Here is a 19151-nt window from a genome sequence, read left to right as displayed (position 1 = left end):
ATCATTTAAGAAAAGGGAAAAACTACTTTTTTTGTCTCAGCTAAGCTCCTGAGCCTAGTGAGCACTGCTGACTCGAAGTGGTCCTGCCAGGTAAATGTGACCCGCATAAGCTGCATGCTGTTGGAATACCCAAATCTAAGATGTAATAGTGTGGATACCTTGGTTTCCATGGTCTGTGTTCCTTTTAAGGCTGATTAACTTTTTAAAAATAGGCTTACCAGGGGTTAAAGGAGAGACTGATAGAAGACTGGAAGATGAATCTCGAGAAGCTGGCTTTTTACTGTGCTTCAGATTAGGTGCCAAAGTTTGAGGTTTTTTTCCTGATTATATATCAAGGCTGCTTGATGTTAAAATAAAATAGATGTTTCTCATCCTTTTATTCGGAAAGGAAGATTGGAAAGCACAGGGATTATGCCTCAATAAATGTCGCTCTTTAGCTTTTCTGCATGTGCGCCTTTGTGGCAAATTTACAAATTTTGTATTGAAAAATCTTAACGGGGAGGCCAAAATAACAGGTTGTCATGAAGAATAATAGAGATAGTCTTGCAGAGTAAGCAGAAATGATGGCAAGTATGGGCCAGAGTTCCTCTTCTACAGATAATTAGATAGAAAGACAAAGAAAGAACTGTCAAGAAATGAAGGTGTATCATCATTGTACATAATGTATGTGTTTATGATTTTATATACGGACCATTTCATATTGATTTGGTTCTAGCTGGAAACCTGGTGTGCTGGATCAGACTAGATCAGATCAGCGTGCTGTTTCCTTTCCAACTTAGTTTACTATACCCTACTCTTTTTTCCAAACAGAGATAAATATTAAATTAAGGAAGAATGTCTGGATGCACTATATATATATATATATATATATGTGTGTGTGTGTGTGTGTGTGTGTGTGTGTGTGTGTGTGTGCCAAACCCATATAAATATATATGGAAGCACACTCAATGAAAAATCTCACAGCTGTAAGGTTTTGGTAAACATTACAAAGGTAGCAGTTGGCAAGTTAAGTTTTATCCTTGTCTTGTTTTTGTTTGATTATGTGAATCAAAAATATTCTCCTAAATAAAAAAGCAGCAAAACCACTATATCTGCATTAGTTTTGACCATTATTCTTTAAAATTAACTTTCAGTATTTGTGACTTAAATACCAAAGCTTGTTATTTTTAATGCAAGGTGCAGCTCCAGTCTGTCCCTGACACTAATTTGTCGCTAGCATAGATATGGTCCGCTCTTTCCCTTTGGTAGACTCACGTCAGTGGGTGTTCTGCTGCTTAGTTTCTTATAGTTTACTTGAAATTACTGCAGTCTTAAGATATAAAAAGCCAGGACAACCTATAGAGCATTGCTGTGAGAGGAAAAAAGTTGACAGTTTTTCTTGTGTATAAAGTGGAGATCCAATGAAGTGGTAGGTGACAGGGAAAAAGTGACATATGGAGGAATTTTAATAAAGAAGCATTGTTTTCAGAAACCATACATGTTTGCAGTATGGGAATAGCTTATGCTCTTTGAATTTCTTCTGTTTCTACTATGTATCACTTTATGCTTAGAAATCGCGTTCCTGATCTGCATCCACAATACCACTTTCTTTTGAGAGCTGACAAGGGCCTTTGTCGAGCTGAAATAGGGGCTTCTGCAATTAAAATCACCATAGGCTTGTGGCACGAGGGAGCAGATCCTTTGAAGTGGTGTGCCTCAGTTAGATTTCAGCCAGACTGGGATTTAGGATGTGTACCTAGCTGCTATCTCCCAAAAATCTGGTGTAGATTAAGCAGAGCATGCTTTTCTGCCAGCTAAACTGGTGGAGTTAAAGCTGGAGGAACAGGTTACATATATCATGTCAGAGGTTTTGACTTGGAGATTTCTTGGCTTTTGATTCCCTGAGTATATAAGTTACTACTTGCAGTGACTTTCGATGGTATCTTTGTATGCTTTATTCTGCATTTGACTTCACTTTTGATTTCTCTTTTTAACAACTTCCAGAAGAATAACTTGTTGCCTGCTAGAATCTAAGTGACATCACTCAAATCTTCTGTGATATATGTGAGACTTGGAGAAATTTCATAGGAGAAATTTCAAAAACTTTACTTTTTTTCCATATGCATGCAGGCAGATAGATGAATGTGACTGAGCACTGTTGCCACTGCTATGCAAAGGCTTGAGCTAAAGAAGTGCAGCCCAACCTCTGTACAAAACCTTGAGATGGTCAGAAAAGATAATTTCTCTGAAAAATAAAAAAGGAATTAAAAGAAAAGCTTTGGTCTGGAACTATCAGTGGCAATTATTTGTTTAAAGAAACAGATTTCAGTTTTGAGTTTCTAACAGTAAGTAGCTTTTTAAACTATGAAAGATGTTTTTCAATAAAATACTTGTAATTTTGCTAACTGGTAGGTTGAGTACATGGTATAATGAGATGAATTTTTTTAAACCTTATCAAAAGTTTCAAAACCTTATAGGGTTAAAATCATTTCCAGGCAATGCAAATCATTGGTGGCTTTCTGAATCCTGATCTTAAACTTCAAAAAAGACACTAGCCTGTGTGGGTGCAAAAGATCATTCACAGCTTAAGAACAGAAGAGACATCAGTTCTTCCCTGCATTACTATGGTAACTGGAATGTGATATGGTTTCAGGGTAGCTGCCATATGTGTGCAAAGCACAGCTTCTGAGCTGGGTCCTCAGAATGCTTCCACTCCCCTCCAACCTTTATCGCACAAACTTGCGTCCCCTGTACTAGTGATTACAGATGGCTTATTCGTTTTATGGGGTAAAGATGACCTGGGGTGTCATTTGGAATCCAAATTCATTAGAATTTGTGAAGAGAACAAACTGAGGAAAGCCATTAAATGATATTTTTATATTCCACTTCCAGGATCCCATAACAAGAAAGATAACAAACAAGTTAGTTAATCATAAGGTGATTTTTATTATTTTCTCCCCCACCCCAAGAAAACATCCACAAGAGAAACAGATACAGGGAATCAGGATCTCGTTGTGGTTAGGTTATCTGAGTTAGGACTTAACGGGGTTCTGCCAGAAATGTCTCCCTTACTTTAAAACAGATAGTATTAATACTCAGTTGTATGTATGTTAAGTCCTTTGTGCTAGCATCGTATACATGAAGAGTTGTGCGGATCACCTTTGTAGTTGGATCTCATTACAGAATCACAGAATCACTGAGGTTGGAAGGGACCTCTGGAGATCATCTAGTCCAACCCCTCTGCTCAAGCAGGGTCACCTAGAGCATATTGCACAGGATTGCATCCAGGCGCATTTTGAATATCTCCAGAGAAGGAGACTCCACCACCTCTCGGGGCAACCTGTTCCAGTGCTCTGTCACCCTCACAGTGAAGAAGTTTTTCCTCATGTTCAGATGGAAGTGTCTGTGTTTCAGTTTGTGCCCATTGCCTCGCGTCCTGTCGCTCGGCACCACTGAAAAGAGTCTGGCCCCATCCTCTCGACACCCTCCCTTCAGATACTTGTACACATTGATAAGATCTCCTCTCAGCCTTCTTTTCTCCAAGCTAAACAGGCCAAGCTCTCTCAGCCTTTCCTCATAAGAGAGATGCTCCAGTCCCCTAATCATCTTTGTGGCCCTTCGCTGGACTTGCTCCAGTAGTGCCACATCCCTCTTGTACTGGGGAGCCCAGAACTGGACGCAGTACTCCAGATGGGGCCTCACCAGGGCTGAGTAGAGGGGGAGAATCACCTCCCTCGACCTGCTGGCAACACTGTTCCTGATGCAGCCCAGGATACCATTGGCCTTCTTGGCCACAAGGGCACATTGCTGCCTCATACTTAACTTGGTGTCCACCAGCACTCCCAGGTCCTTCTCAGCAGAGCTGCTTTCCAGCAGGTCAGCCCCCAACCTGTACTGCTGCATGGGGTTATTCCTCCCCAGGTGCAGGACCCTGCACTTGCCTTTGTTGAACTTCATGAGGTTCCTCTCTGCCCACCTCTCCAGCCTGTCCAGGTCTCTCTGAATGGCAGCACAGCCCTCTGGCGTATCGGCCACTCCTCCCAGTTTTGTATCGTCAGCAAACTTGCTGAGGGTGCACTCTGTGCCTTCATCCAGGTCATTGATGAAGAAGTTGAACAAGACTGGACCCAGTACGGACCCCTGGGGGACACCGCTAGCTACAGGCCTCCAACTAGACTCTGTGCCGCTGATCACAACTCTCTGAGCTCTGCCATTCAGCCAGTTCTCAATCCACCTCACTGTCCACTCATCTAACCCACACTTCCTGAGCTTCCCTATGAGGATGCTATGGGAGACAGTGTCAAAAGCCTTGCTGAAGTCAAGGTAGACAACATCCACTGCTCTCCCCTCATCTACCCAGCCAGTCATTCCATCATAGAAGGCTATCAGATTGGTTAGGCATGATTTCCCCTTGGTGAAGCCATGCTGACTACTCCTGATCCCCTTCTTTTCCTCCACATGCGTGGAGATGGCTTCCAGGATGAGCTGCTCCATCACCTTTCCAGGGATGGAGGTGAGGCTGACTGGCTTGTAGTTCCCTGGGTCCTCCTTCTTGCCCTTTTTAAAGACTGGGGTGACATTGGCTTTCTTCCAGTCCTCGGGCACCTCTCCTGTTCTCCATGACCTTTCAAAGATGATGGAGAGTGGCTTAGCAATAATGTCCGCCAGCTCCCTCAGCACTCGTGGGTGCATCCCATCAGGGCCCATGGATTTGTGGGTGTCAAGTTTGCTTAAATGATCTCTAACCCGATCCTCCTCGACCAAGGGAAAGTCTTCCTTTTTCCAGACTTTCTCTCTTGCCTCCAGGGTCTGGGGTTCCTGAGGGCTGGCCTGACCAGTAAAGACTGAAGCAAAGAAGGCATTCAGTAACTCTGCCTTCTCTGCATCCTTCGTCACCAGGGCACCCACCCCATTCAGCAAAGGGCCCACATTTTCCCTAGTCTTCCTCTTGCTACTGATGTATTTGAAGAAGCCCTTCTTGTTGTCCTTGACATCTCTAGCCAGATTTAATTCCAAACGGGCCTTAGCCTTCCTCGTCGCATCCCTGCATACTCTGACAACATTCCTATATTCCTCCCAAGTGGCCTGTCCCCCTTTCCACTTTCTGTATACTTCCTTCTTCTGGTTGAGTTTTGCCAGGAGCTCCTTGCTCATCCATGCAGGTCTCCTACCTCCTTTGCTTGACTTCCTACTCATAGGGATGCACCGCTCTTGAGCCTGGAGGAAGTGATGTTTGAATATTAACCAACTCTCTTGAACACCCCTTCCTTCCAGGGCCCTCACCCATGGGATTCCTCCAAGTAGGTCCCTGAAGAGGCCAAAGTTTGCTCTCCTGAAGTCCAGGGTTGCGATCCTACTTGGTGCCCTGCTGCCTCCTCGCAGGATCCTGAACTCCACCATCTCATGGTCACTGCAGCCAAGGCAGCCCCCAACCTTCACATCTTCCACCAGTCCTTCTTTGTTTGTTAGTACGAGGTCCAGCAGCACACCTCTCCTTGTTGGCTCCTCCACCACCTGGGTCAAGAAGTTGTCACCAATGCTCTGCAGGAATCTCCAGGACTGTTTGTGCCTAGCTGTGTTGTCTTTCCAGCAGATATCGGGGTGGTTGAAGTCCCCCATGAGAACCAGGGCCTGGGATCGTGAGGCTACTTCCAGCTGTCTGTAGAAGGCCTCATCGACTTCCTCTTCCTCATCAGGTGGCCTGTAGTAAACACCCACAACAGTGTCACCCATGCTAGCCTGCCCTTTAATCCTTACCCAGAAGCTCTCGACTCGCTCTTCATCCACCCCTAGGCACAGCTCAATACATTCCAGTTGCTCTCTCACATGAAGAGCAATTCCACCACCTCGCTTACCTGGTCTGTCTTTCCTAAAAAGCACGTAGCCATCCATGACAGCACTCCAGTCATGCGAGCTATCCCACCATGTCTCTGTAATGGCAATGAGATCATGGCCCTGCGACCGCACACATATCTCTAGTTCTTCCTGTTTGTTCCCCAAGCTGCGTGCATTGGTGTACAGGCATTTCAGGGAGGTGATCGAGCATGCAGGTTTCCCAGGAGGGATAAAAGAGGGTCCTCCATAGCCACATCCCATGCGCACTTCCCTGGCTGCATTCACCTGTTGGAGGCATCCTGACTTGAGCAGTCTTTTGCCAACTACCCTGTCACTATAACTCTCCCCTTCCCCCATCTTTCCTAGTTTAAAGCCCTCCTTACCAGGTTGGCCAACCTGTTGGCAAAGACCTGTGTGCCCCGCCTCGTGAGGTGGATCCCATCTCTCGCCATCAGTTGTTGATCTTCAAACAGGGTCCCATGGTCGTAGAAACCAAAACCCTGTTGCCAACACCAGCGGCGCAGCCAGTCGTTAACCTGGAAAGTCCGTCTCCTCCTCCTCTCATCCATCCCCCTCACTGGCAGGATTGAGGAGAAGATGACCTGGGCTCCCAGACCCTTGACCACCATCCCCAGAGCTCTGAAATCCTGCTTGATGGTCTCCAGTTTGCCCTTGGTGTCATTGGCGCCCACATGGAAGAGCAGCAGTGGGTAATAGTCCGAAGCGTGGACAAGCCTTGGCAGTCTTTGCATGACATCTCTCACACGAGCCCCCGGCAGGCCACAAACCTCTCTAGACAAGAGGTCAGGTCGGCAGATAGATGCCTCCGTCCCCTGTAGCAGGGAGTCCCCCACAACAATCACCCGCCGCTTTTTCCGGGTGTTCCGGCAGGGCACAGGGTCTGTTGTCCCGGTTACTTCCCTGGCAGCCATGCCCATCTCCTCCTCAGCCTGGAGGGCACTAAACCTGTTCTTCAGCTTCAGGTCTTCAGGAGGAGTAGGAGCCTTTCTCCTCCCACGAGCAGTGACCAGTTTCCAGTCTTCTTCTGTGATGTTATGATGTACCGTTTCACACGGCACAGAGCCCTCTGGCAACTCCACTGCTGCAGGGGGTTGGGACTCCTGGAGCTGTACAGTCTCCGAGAATACCCTGTCTATCTCTTGCTCTGCTTCTCGGATGCTGCGCAGCCTACTGACCTCCTCCCGTAACTCCCTTACCTGACGACACAACTCGTCAACAGCAGCACACCTCCTGCAGGAGAGCTGACTGCCAGCCCAGGCCTCCCGGAGAGGCCCCAAGCACTCCCTGCAGCCTGAGACCTGTAGAGCTGCATCTACTGTCAATTATTGGACTGATTAGTGATATTTATATTCTAAGGTTAATTATTTATGGTATGTTTCCAGATGGAGGCTGGGGTACAGATGAAGGCTAACTGGAATTGATTTTGGTTGCTACAAGAGTTTGGGTGCTTCTGGAAGCTTAAAGACTTTATCAGCTTGGGCACATGGCTTGCATTAGGAACAAGCACAGAATAGGCACAAATGACATATTGAGGGGAAAAGAGCATAACTGGGCTATTTCTTCTAAAGTGAAAGATGAATATGCTGCTTCTGTGCTCCTTCCAGATTACATATACTAAATTTATTGAAGAATCAATCCATGTGTCAGTCCTTATTGTTTACAGAATAATGATAGTGCATGTATTCTTACAGGTGCAGGACCTCAGAAAATAATAAGAAAACTTCAGAATTAAATCCTAGCAAAGATAATGTTTGTGGTGTCATCTGTAAGTTTTGTAGCCTTTCTAAGCATGCTCCCCGACTCTTCTCTCTTGTGCTATATCCTCCGAAAACAGGTGACTTTTTGCTGTGCTCGCCCTATCAATTCACCTAGCCTAGTCAGTCTTATTAGCTCTCTCAGTGAGGCTGTCTTCACTAAGAAGTAGCACATCCTAGTGAGAGCAGTTTTGTAGAGCAAAACAATTGGTATTGAGGAACCCAGGTGCATGTTAGATGCATTTTGGGGTTTACTTCAGACTGACCTGTCTGGTCCTGTGGCCTCAATATCCACTAGCAGTTGGAATGCATCAGCTATAGGAGAGCATCTCTGGTTCAGCTTCATCTGAAAGAAATCCAGTTTATGCACTCCAAGGTTACCCAGCAATTCAAATCAAAGCATGGTAAATAGGGACAGGCAAAGTCGCTTCAAAAGCATGCTCCTGAACAAACCTAAAAATGTAATGTAAATGCAAACTAAGTGCTCCTGCAGCAAAAAAAGCAGCACTTTATTTGCTTTTAGCATGAACTGCTTTGGGGTCTTGATTTAGCAGAGCATTAAATTTAGTCCTGTTGCTTCAAGGCATCAGTGGGCACGTGCCAGGGTGTAGCTGGCTGATGGCCTCAGCAAAGAAACTTGCTGAAGATAAGAATCAGGGTTTGATGGCAGTTTGCTTTAACTAGTGATTACTGGTTCACTAGCTGATGATTAGAGGAGAATCATTTCCAGGCTTTCATGAAAACCAGCGCTTTAATGCTGTTGCTGATATGCCAATATTCTTAGCAACGAGTATAGAAGGAAAATAGGTTGAGTTGCCCAAAGAAAGGTTTAAGTTCTTGAGGGAAGCGGACTTTGAGATTGTCTATGGTTTTGGTCTGAATCAAAACCCCAGCATTTCGAAACAATGTATTAAAAACAACAATTCAAGGCTTTATTATTTAGATTTACACAAACAACTCTGACTTTCTGGTATTCTCAAAAATGCAATATAAACTAAACTTCTGCAAAATTGAAACAATTGTGGAAGTGTTTTGATGGAGTTGTGTGTTCCTGTGGCATGGGACTCCAGAGATTCTTGTCTCCATAGAACAAGGACTATAACACAGGCAAACTGTTTCAGCATTTTACAATATTATATTGTGTAAATACAGAAACTGTATTTAAAGTAATCGTTACAGGTGGGGATGCTATGAATCCTGAACACTTCAGATTAGCAGTTCTCACCCAATGTAGGCATGAAGATCTCTCCCCTCAAGTTCATCACGTATGGCTTACTAGCTTCTATCATGCATAACTTAGATTGCTGTATATATGAGTTTGACTTCCAGATTGAAATGTTAATGCATTGGAACACAGTAATAGATTCTGTTGTAGCTATTTATATCGCTGCATGAAATATATTAATGCTTTCTGGTTTTGAGATATCTAGATTAATTTTCACAAACGCTTTCTCCTTGAAAGTCCTCAGACTACCTGAAAATGTTTTTTATACGGTTATTTTATTTGGCTGATCTTGTCAAACTTGTAGAGAATTTGCTAATAGTTTTGGCATGGGACAGGTCACTTTGTTTTGGCTGTCTCTGGGTTAGTTTGCCTTCCCCTTTCCCACCCCACCCCTTGGCTGTTAAGTATGGATGCAGTAAGGTACTGAAGCCTCCTGAAACTGGCTTTAGCAATAGGGAAAAAGTACAGGAAAGGACTAAAAGTGTTTTATGCTTGCTGGCTAAGGCCTGTGATATATTCTCATAGCTGTGGCTCTGATTCATAAAGATTGATCTGTAGCTGTGTTTTAACAGCGGTGGGTCCACTCGTGAGGCATGTATCTTCCTGCCTGAGTCTGGGTTGGGCCTAAGATCTTATTGCAGGCTAGAAATGGAGATCTCTCAAAAAATGAGACTGAGCAGGCTTCAGGACAATGGGAAGCTTTTAACTGAGCTTAAGTGGCTTCTTAACTGTTACACTGTATTTTGTTTCGCCTACGTTAAGTTGAAATACTCTTGCTGTGCTCTGTGGCTCTTCTCAGTGTTTAAACAGGAGGTGCCGGCCTGTGGTGGCTGTGGGCTGCGTGTGTCGCTCTGCTCGAGCTCGCCGGCTCTGGCCTAGGAGATAAGGACTGAGGTTTTTCCATTTTAGTCTCCTTTAGACGCAATGCTCAGCTGGAGGCAGAGAGCCAAGGCAGCTTTTATTAGAGGAAGTCCTTACTGCCTCTAATTTCTCATTTGCCTTTTATTACATTACATTAATACAAATTGAAGCTGTGACTCTGAGAAAGGGGAGACTGAGGTTAAGTTACTCCTGCATTAGGTCTCGCAGCATGGGAATCGGAGTATCTTTGGTATGTAATCCGGCATCCTGCCTTAATATCACACTATACCCCTGCAGCTCGCGCACCGCAACCATGCAGAGTGCGAGTTACCTGCGTATGCAGGCTCCAGGAGGAATCTGGCTGTGACTAAACCTGGTCAAATTCAAGGGATGTTCTGCAGGTCAGTGAAGAATGTCTCTAGAAATAGGTACATAAGGTCCCTCGGTGCCACAGCAAGGCAACACAAATTCTCCAAGTTAGCGGTTTCATATGCTCCACGAGTGCTCTTTGATTCTTGTTTCAAATAATTAACCCTCAAATTTGATTTATCATGTTTAAATACATACTGACAGAAGTTACTGTATGAAACATTGCAGATATTATTTAATACACGGTGGGATGTACTAAGGTTATTTATGAATATTTGGTTGGTCTAAATGTTAGGAGCGATCTCAGTGCTGGTCTAATGGTCTGCTGTTGATCCTCCAAATAAAAACTAAGTACAGTATTACTGATGTCTCAGTTCACCTGAAAATTTGGACTCTACCTTTCAATTCTATGAAAATATTCTATGGGGTGCAAAATATCATAGTGTTAACAATTAACATTTATATTTATGACGCATATTGGCTTTGTCTTTTTGAATGAACCTCAATCAGACGGTTTCTTTACCTTCCTTTCAGAAAAGACGACGGCGGATTGACCGAAGCATGATTGGAGAGCCAACAAACTTTGTGCACACAGCTCACGTAGGATCAGGAGACCTGTTCAGTGGAATGAATTCGGTAAGTGGGAGCGGATGAAGAATATTGCATCTTAGACAGGATCCAGGAACACTTTATTTGAACTCTGTGGCTGGAGCAATTAGTCGAAGGAGTGATTCTCCGCTGAGTTCATAAGCGTTTCTGTAAAGCTTAAGAACAGCCTGCCAGTGTGTTAAGTCCAAACCTTAACCACTTGCATTCAAGATTGTGGAATATCATATAAAAAATTCCTGCATTTATTGACAATACATAATACGTGCTGTATAAACTGTATAGGCTATCTGATGAGTATTTTAGAAAAAGAAAAAAAATTCAGAGAGCATTTGTGAACTAAAATAGAGTATATTTCAAAATACATTAGAGCATTTTAGAATGAAAATCTCTTTAGAATAGCTTATAATTCAGATTAGACTTCTTATCTTAAAAGTTTTTTAGCATTTTTAGTGTAGTCTATTCAAAACTCTCTACCTTTTCTTAGTTCATGGTTCATGCAAATATTTTTGTTTGTCCTTGTTGGGGTTTTCTATACTCTGTTAACTCTATTTGTGATGTGAATTATTTCCAGAGCAAGCAACGCTGATGTCATGGGCAGGGTTTTGTGGCTTCCTGTAGGTGATAGGATCGATGAATGTTTTTTATATCTTTGAAAGTGAAAAACAGAGGCTAAGACAGGATATCGAAAGGGAGTTTATGAGGATAGATTGCTTTTGTACTACTTAGTATTTTCTGTGAAATGTCAATCTGTTTTTAAGGTCAGATTTATTTTATTAATATGTCAGCTAAGAAAAGGGTGGTGCATAGATAATGAGGAAAAAATGACACTTGATCTTAACAATCCCCTTTAAAGGGGAAGAAAACGGTTTGGAGATGGTGGGGTTTTGGTAAAGGGGAAGACGGAGCTCTGTCCGAGGTAGCGGAACAAAGAGCAGAGCTGTAAAGAAAAAGTCAGTCGTCCTGCAGGCAAGCGAGGGCATTTGTAGCTTCCTAGAAACTAATTTGATTTTACAGCTCATTGAGATCAGGAAAAAACTTTTGTAACTCAGTTGCTACTGGGAAAGGGCAAAACCTTGGAAATCTGGCATGGCAAACAAAATACCAGGTTTTTCCCAATCCGTTATGTTGCTTTAGGAAGTGATCTGTACTAAAGCATCTGTAAACAAGTTAAATAGACAAACACAGCTTCAGCTTGATAAAATTCAATTAAAGCTCATTATCTATTAATGCAATATATTACATTAATATTTAAAACAATGCATAAATTGAAATGATGAAGCGAGCGAGTGGTGGTCTTAATAAAATTAGAAAATGCGTGGCTTTGGGGTTTTTTTAGCTGTTTGCTATCCCTCCTGTGAGAACCTTTCTCATTCTCACCGCTGAGCTGCCTCGTGGGAGGTTGCAGTGGTTGCCTGAAGCTTTGCTCTCCCACCGCAGACAAAGACAGACACATGCACTTTGCCCTCGCCTTTGCCTTGCATAAAATCCAGCTCATCTACAAATAATAAATAACCACTATTGTCTATGTGGACTTTCTTTCATTTTTGAACACTCACACCTGGTTTTGTATGTTTTGTATGTTTTGTATGTTTTGTATGTTTTCATTTGGATAATGTGCTGCATCAATGACCAGAGTGACTTCTCTGATCCCAGATCAGGATTATTTTTTTGCAAACTGTCTCTCTTTCTTCAGAAGCATAAGTCTCTTTTTCACCTTGCCTGTTTTCCTGCCTCTTCCTTGGTAACTCACTGTGGTAATATTTCATTCTGTCTCCTTGTACATCCTTTGCAGTGTAATGTCTGAGATCAGTATTATCTCTGTGTGTTTTTTCTGCTGCTTAACTTTCTTTACAGTATGGACATTTACTGCTTTGTCAATCTCCTTATGGCTTCTGTCTTCTGAATACCTTAGGGGAACCGCCTGGAACTTCGTTAGCTTTTTCCCCATATAAATTGGGTTCTTCATTCAGTGTCTGCTCTGTGCCTTTTTCATCAGCATTGTTCTTTATGTATCCTCGTGCTTCCAGGTACAGTCGTCTTCAGACCACTGAATTATTGTGCTTCTTGTTTGCCTTCTCTGCAGAGAACTCTGCCGCTTTGTCAATGGTAAAACTAAACAGTAGGAACCCTGTGTGCACAGTCCCCTTCTCTTTCCTAGCACCTTCCTCCTTTTTTTTACCTTCGTATTCCCTGGTGAAGTTTCTCCCTTTATTTTTCTGCTTCATACTCTGTAGTTTCTTCTTTGATTTCATGTATTGCAGCCTTAGGTTTTCTCTTGTTTTCTTTCTCAAGGACCATCTGTGCTATTTTCTGATTCTAACAGGGAGGGAGAAAAGGGAAAGAAAGAAATTAATGAGAGAGATCTGCAGCACAACAGATTGTATGATCTTTAATTGGTGCGACCCTTTTTCCCATCCAAAATTCTTGAATCCTTAAATTAGACGTAACGCAGGAAAGAACACAGCAGTTGTATATCATCAGAAGGCAACAATATCTTTGAAGGGAAAAAAAATTGTACTTCATTGTGCTTGTAGTTTAGATTGCCTCAAAAGGAGGATGCTTCGGGAGTGCTACCTGGTCAGCACAAGATTTAGACCTGCTTTGTGGTCAGCGTTTTTGACACCGGATGTCTCCTATGCTAATTTTTCATATACGAGGTGGCCACTGGACTGTTACTGTAGTCAAGCTTAATTTTGCTGGAGGGTTTGTTTTGCTTTAGGTGCAACAGCCTCAGTATTTTAGACTGATACTCCCTTGCCCCCTAACACAAGCATCCGTATGAGAGACTTCCAAAGAAGTACGGATGAAAACTTACACTCTGGTTCTGCTGTTCAGATCTTTTGCATGGCGCTGCAATGTGCTGTGCTGTCAAAGGCAAAGGCCCTAAAACAGGATTTTTTTTTTCCGCATTGTTTGAGACAGGGCATGCAGGAGAGAGCGGTGCTGATTCATTTGCAGCAGGGAAGGGGGTTGCTTTCCTGTGGAGGTCTGCTTAGAAGAGTCTGCTGGGTTTTGTCTTTGCACACAGGGGAAAATACCATGCAAGCTACTCACACATATTTCCATCACCATCTTAATGTAGCTTTTTAGTGACATTTTGAGGTGTCTATGAAAGAGCATACCCGAAATAATTTTGAGTAGGGCCTTGCAGACATTGGTTTCTTGCCTCAAGTCCGGTTTCAGAAGCTGTACCTTTAAATACATATGTTACTTCATGTTCGTTGTGTAGTTGTTATGTATGCTCTTAGGCGCAAATAGAAAAAAGCCAAACCTTTCTCTTTGGAGTTGTCTTCCTGTAGGCACTAGGAGATGATTATTTTGATTCATGCAGCACAAGCACAAAAGAAAACTATGTATTCTCTTCCTTTTTATTGAAAAAAGCAATGAAAGCCAGAGTGGCGTGGGTGGTGGTGGGGAGTGTTCTTTATGCATTTGTTTGTGTCAGCCTAAAAATAACTTCAAATAAATTATTTCCCGAGAAGTTGATAGGTGGAGTATGGTTTAAAAAATAAATGCCCTGCTGATTAAAGGAATAGTATCAATTAAGGAAAAAAGTTTATTCTACTTAAAAAAAAAACAAATACAACCCACAAACAAACAGACTTCCGCATCCCAAAGGCTCCTTTTTGGTTTAGAAAGCCCTTTTGTTTTAAATGTTCCAAAATTAACCATGCAGTGGAGATACTATCCAGATACTTCCGAGATTGTCTATTATATTTTTAACTTATTGGTGATGTTAACTTCACTGCTTTATCATACTTAGCAAAGAACAGTTCCCATATAACCAGCTAAATTACAGCTTGTCAGATGGCATGGAGCTGGAAGCCAGCAAGAGGTCTGATTAATTTTCTTGAGTAATCAAGCAGCTCGGTGAAAGCCTGAATCAGCCAGTTTTCTTTGGGAGAGAGGAAAACTTCCGCATCAGCAGCGGTCCCTCCCTCTCTCCTGCTGAGCTGCCGGCAGGGCTGATGCTTCCAGCAGGCCGGCTCTGCCGATGTCCTCATGCAACAGTAATGCAAAAGCTTTAATGGAGAGAGCGCGCTGGAAAACCAAGGCAGGCCAAACACCAAAATGCCAGGCCAGAAGTCGGCACAGTTGCCTTGTAGCTGCCTTTCTTGTTTTCTCTGACCCCCTTTCCCTTGTGTCCCCAGGTGAGCTCCATTCAGAACCAAATGCAGTCCAAGGGGGGCTACGGAGGCGGCATGTCTGCAAACGTTCAGATGCAGCTTGTAGATACAAAGGCAGGATAACCTTGGGGAAACCTTTCCAGTAAGTATCACGCCCTTGCTTTTTAGGCACCGGTAGTGCAGTAAGGAAGAACATCCTGCCGTGGGTTGGAATAAGCTCCCTATGAATAGCTGCGTCCTTACGATGCACAATTTGAAAATGCATTTCCAGGTAGAAGGTTTGGTATCAAAGCGTTCGAAACTCCACTTAACGTGCATTTTCTGTGTTACAGGTTTATGTGAGTTCCTGTATCTTCTTTCCTGTGTCCCCTCTTTTGCCTTGGTGACTGCTTTCTGTGTTCATGACAAGAGAGAAGTGATGGCTCGTTGTTCACCCCTTGTGATTACTCCAGTGAAAAGTTGCTCTTCTGCTCTGATGATGCCATTTCTCAGATTGGTCTTGCCGTGCCTTTCAGTGGCATGCACACATTGGCCTCTACTAGCACTATGGACTTAGAGCTGTTTAGGATTGTTTTTAGCTTTTTCTTTTCCTTTTTTTTCTTTCTTTTTTTACTTTCTGAATTAAGGCAAATTAAAGCATCAACCATAGCTTCCCTCATCCCTCTCACAAATACACACATACACACACAGCATTCGGTTGCTCTTTATTCTTTAAATCTTTTCCTCTACTCAAGTAATTTAGAATTGAGTGAGTTCCCATGAATATTTTTAATCTCTCATTGTTCACATCCATTTTGGAAAGGTCTGGGACCTGCAAGCACAAATGATTGTTTCCTACAAAATCAGCAGAGTAGATGACCGCATGCTTTGTGAAGTTGCTTTGTATGGTGGCCCGTTCGGTGCCAGAAAAAAAAATTGCTTACTGCGGACTGATGATACTGTTGCTGGTGAAAAATTTAGCTATGGCACCAAGTCATGCCTGTCTGAAAGAGGACTTGTAACTTAGCTGCTTCAGAGTTATGTCTTTATTTTAGTTTTTATCCAACTGGTCTTGAAATAATAGAGAGAGCTTGCATTCATAAGGCATTTGTTGTAAATGTTCAGTATATTTATTTTGAAAGAGCTGACCTCGAGACTGTAAACCAGTGTAGTACCTTATCTAAGTGTTGTGGAAGCGCTTTAGTCTATTTAAAAAAAGAAAAGCATCATGTTTGGCTGCTTCTTTTTCCGTTTACAGTTTTTCTTAATTTTAGGCTGTACGGTCATTCCCAGTAGCAGCATGTCAAACTGCCTGCAATATTAGCTGAAGTTTAGTAGACCTCTCTAGTTGGCGGTTTCTGTGTACTAAATATTTCGGGGCCATGGAAGTTGCTAAGAGCAACATACTGATCTGGCAGAACAGATGCCAGTGAAAACAACATACAGGGTGACTTTTTACTAAGTCAATAAAAAGCCTTTTGCTCAGGTTCCAAAGCATGTTTCTCTTTCACACGTTGTGAAAATTGTATTTTAATATTGCACTGCTTTCAGATTATTTCTGTAAATGGTCCTTCCCCCCCCCCCCAACCCCGTTGGTGGTTTGAAACAAGTCAGTGGTTTGAATCCCGATTTGAGTTTTAATGCAGGGGAAAAAAAATCATCCTAACAGATAAGGCACAACTGAGCTTAATCAGATTCATTTTTATACATATACACTTGTGTTTATAAATATAGATTGCTGTCATAAATGATTCTTTCTCCTCCTCTCATCCTTTCCACGATTTCACATTGCAACAGCTATCAGGTTGATTTTAAACATGTACAAAGCTACCTACTCTCGTCTCCCAGTTCGCAACCTGTAGGCAAAACACAAGGGCCATGGCGGTAGTTGGCCTTCCCTAAGTTATATCCCAGTGGCAGGTGTCAGTTATCGGGTTGAATAGTTCCAGTTAGGTTGGGTAGTCTTCACCGATAAAGGTACTGATCCGTGACGACACAAGATCAGGATGTTCAGTTGTCTGGGGGGTGTGTAAACACATGGCAACACGGTGATTTCTTTTTATTTTTTTAAGGGGTCAGCATTTCCAATGCCACTTTATCAATGAGTCTTAAATATACTATGATTACAAAATGATTTTAACTCTGTCATCAGTAACTGTGGCTGAAATTTGCTTGCTGAAACTATCTTGCCTTTGTCAAAATGTCTTCAGCTCAATAGCCAGAAAAAAAAAATTGACATATTTTTATAACAGACATACTTTTTTTGTACGTTGTGTTCATTCTTGAATAAAGTCAGTTCAGTGTTGGCTTGTAGATATTAAAAGGAAAGTATTGACTTTGATTCAATAAATGTTTTCTTTCAGTTGGTGGCTTACCTTTTTTCTTTTTCACAAATTACGTTTGCACTGGAAAAACACTTGCATCTTACAGACAAACTGGTGGGGAAAATTCTCAGAAGAGTAACCTGTTAGCGTGAGAAGAAAAAGTAATTTGCAGGCTTGAGTGGTGTTTTATGCCAGTTGACCCTTTGGTTGCCAAGTGGCTTAAACCTTAATTTTATAAACAGTTTTGTTTTGTTGATTTAGTGTGTTTACCAGGGACCTCTGCAAGGATCTCGGAGAGAAGGTTTCTTAATATGAAACATCCAAAACCTCTCATGCAGGTTTTCTCCCTTTTGGGTTTTCTTCTTGCTCTTGATGATAATGCAGATTATTTTACTGTGGTGATCTGTAGAAGACCAGTTAAATACAGTATCACGGTAGTATGTGCATCTCCATTAAATCTACCTGCAAGGCACAGTGTCATCTACTCTGCATTTTGCTTAATTCATTACTTTTTGTTTGACACACTCAAAGTTAATTCCTCAAGAACCAAGTTACTACTTTAAACTCGTGCTAAATTTTTTTAAAGAATGGTACTGAATTATCTGCTCTGTGATAAGGTGTTGAAATTGCCAGTTAAGGAGAAAAGCTAGTTGTAAAAGGCAAGAAAGAAAGATCAAGAGAAAACCATGAGATAAGGATCAACTGCAAAACTTTTTTTTAATAGTTAAGGTTATCAAAGATTTGTACTGTGTACCCTCATGAAAGAGCAAATAGTTACAATGATTTAGCCAGAATTATAGCAGTATTCATTACTGAAATAACAGCAGCTGTAATTTCTAAATGTTTTCACAAATCCAAGAAAGAAAAGTCAAAAAGGAATTACTGCACTCACAACGCAGTAGGCTTACCAAAGCATTTAAGATCAGTGCACAAGGTTTGTCTAGAAAAGGAGATACTTTAACCATTTGTTAAAATAACTTATTTGACCTCTACAAGGGAGTCTGCCTGCTCACGCTTAGTCTTTAGGCTGTTTAGCTGCCTAAAGCAGTTGCATGAGTCAATTCATTCCTGTTGCATCTTTTAAAAATGAGAAGATGCTAAATTGGCACCCAAATCTCTGAACATAGTCTTGCTCCCAAGTGGCACTGCACTCAGCCATCATATAATATACCAAAAAAAACCCTCAGACCCAGAAAATTAATAGTTAAGGAAATCCACAGATCTTGCCCTATCTACCTAATGACACATTCTTACCAAGTACAGTACATATTTCATCACGACATAATTATTCTGACTTGAGAATTATCCTGACTTGAAAGCTCCATTTCTTTGGGGGGAGTGGGGTCTAATTTTACGTTTTTATTATTTTAAACGCATGCTGCTCACAAGATTTCATAAACTTCATATACTTAAAACAAAACTATGTCCCTTTCTGAAACTAGGGAGAAGCACCACACATTCGCCAAAGAAAGATTATTAGGTTTTTACTTTTGTGAAAACAATTCAATGGAAGAAGTGGGACAAGGACTAAGGCTCAAGTAGCACGCATGCTCTCAGATCAAAAGCTTCTGGTAAGGACTTCAGAAAAACAAGTATGGCCCTGGATTTTGGAGTTCCACCTCATAGCTGGGATATTGCATCTATTTGAAATTCAACAACAAAAATTCCAACTTCTCATTCTATGTCCCTTTTTCTGTCATAATGGCTCACCACAGAAAACCATGTGCATTTATTCTTTAACATTTTATTATTCCTCAGAAACTGCTTTTAACATGAGAGAATGATGAAATCTGGTCTAGATTGCAGATTTTGTGGTATAATGCAATTTCCCTGAGCACAGACAGTTACATCAGGACACAAAACACTTTCAGAATAAAGACTAAATTTAAAGACTCGGTATTTGGGATAAGCTTTTATGAGGCTTTGTGTTAACTCTGTGAAAACATGCTGGTTGCAACCACAGACAAGAATATAGCTATGCGAGTATATTACTGAAGGTAAGAATGGCCTTGCTCTTAAGCAACTTTAAGACCTAAAAATGAGGCTCAGCACAGTAACAACTTCTTTC

At 42.1% G+C, this 19151-nt stretch overlaps 1 protein-coding gene across 1 annotated transcript in view; it reads left to right on the top strand.

Moving 5' to 3' along the window:
* CDC42SE2 (CDC42 small effector 2) overlaps positions 1-17121 on the top strand; it is a 38912-nt gene extending 21791 nt beyond the window's left edge. The window contains exons 2-4 of the mRNA XM_067315525.1: positions 10579-10680; positions 14805-14922; positions 15113-17121. Coding sequence (XP_067171626.1) covers positions 10579-10680; positions 14805-14903 — 201 coding nt within the window. The 3' untranslated portion in view covers positions 14904-14922; positions 15113-17121. The remainder of the gene's footprint in view (positions 1-10578; positions 10681-14804; positions 14923-15112) is intronic.
* Positions 17122-19151: the final 2030 nt, after the last annotated feature.

This window comes from Apteryx mantelli, chromosome Z (assembly GCF_036417845.1).
Source record: "Apteryx mantelli isolate bAptMan1 chromosome Z, bAptMan1.hap1, whole genome shotgun sequence".
NCBI classification, from domain to species: domain Eukaryota; kingdom Metazoa; phylum Chordata; class Aves; order Apterygiformes; family Apterygidae; genus Apteryx; species Apteryx mantelli.
The sequence above is the reverse complement of the archived record's forward strand: the minus strand, read 5'-3'. Positions and strand labels throughout refer to the sequence as shown.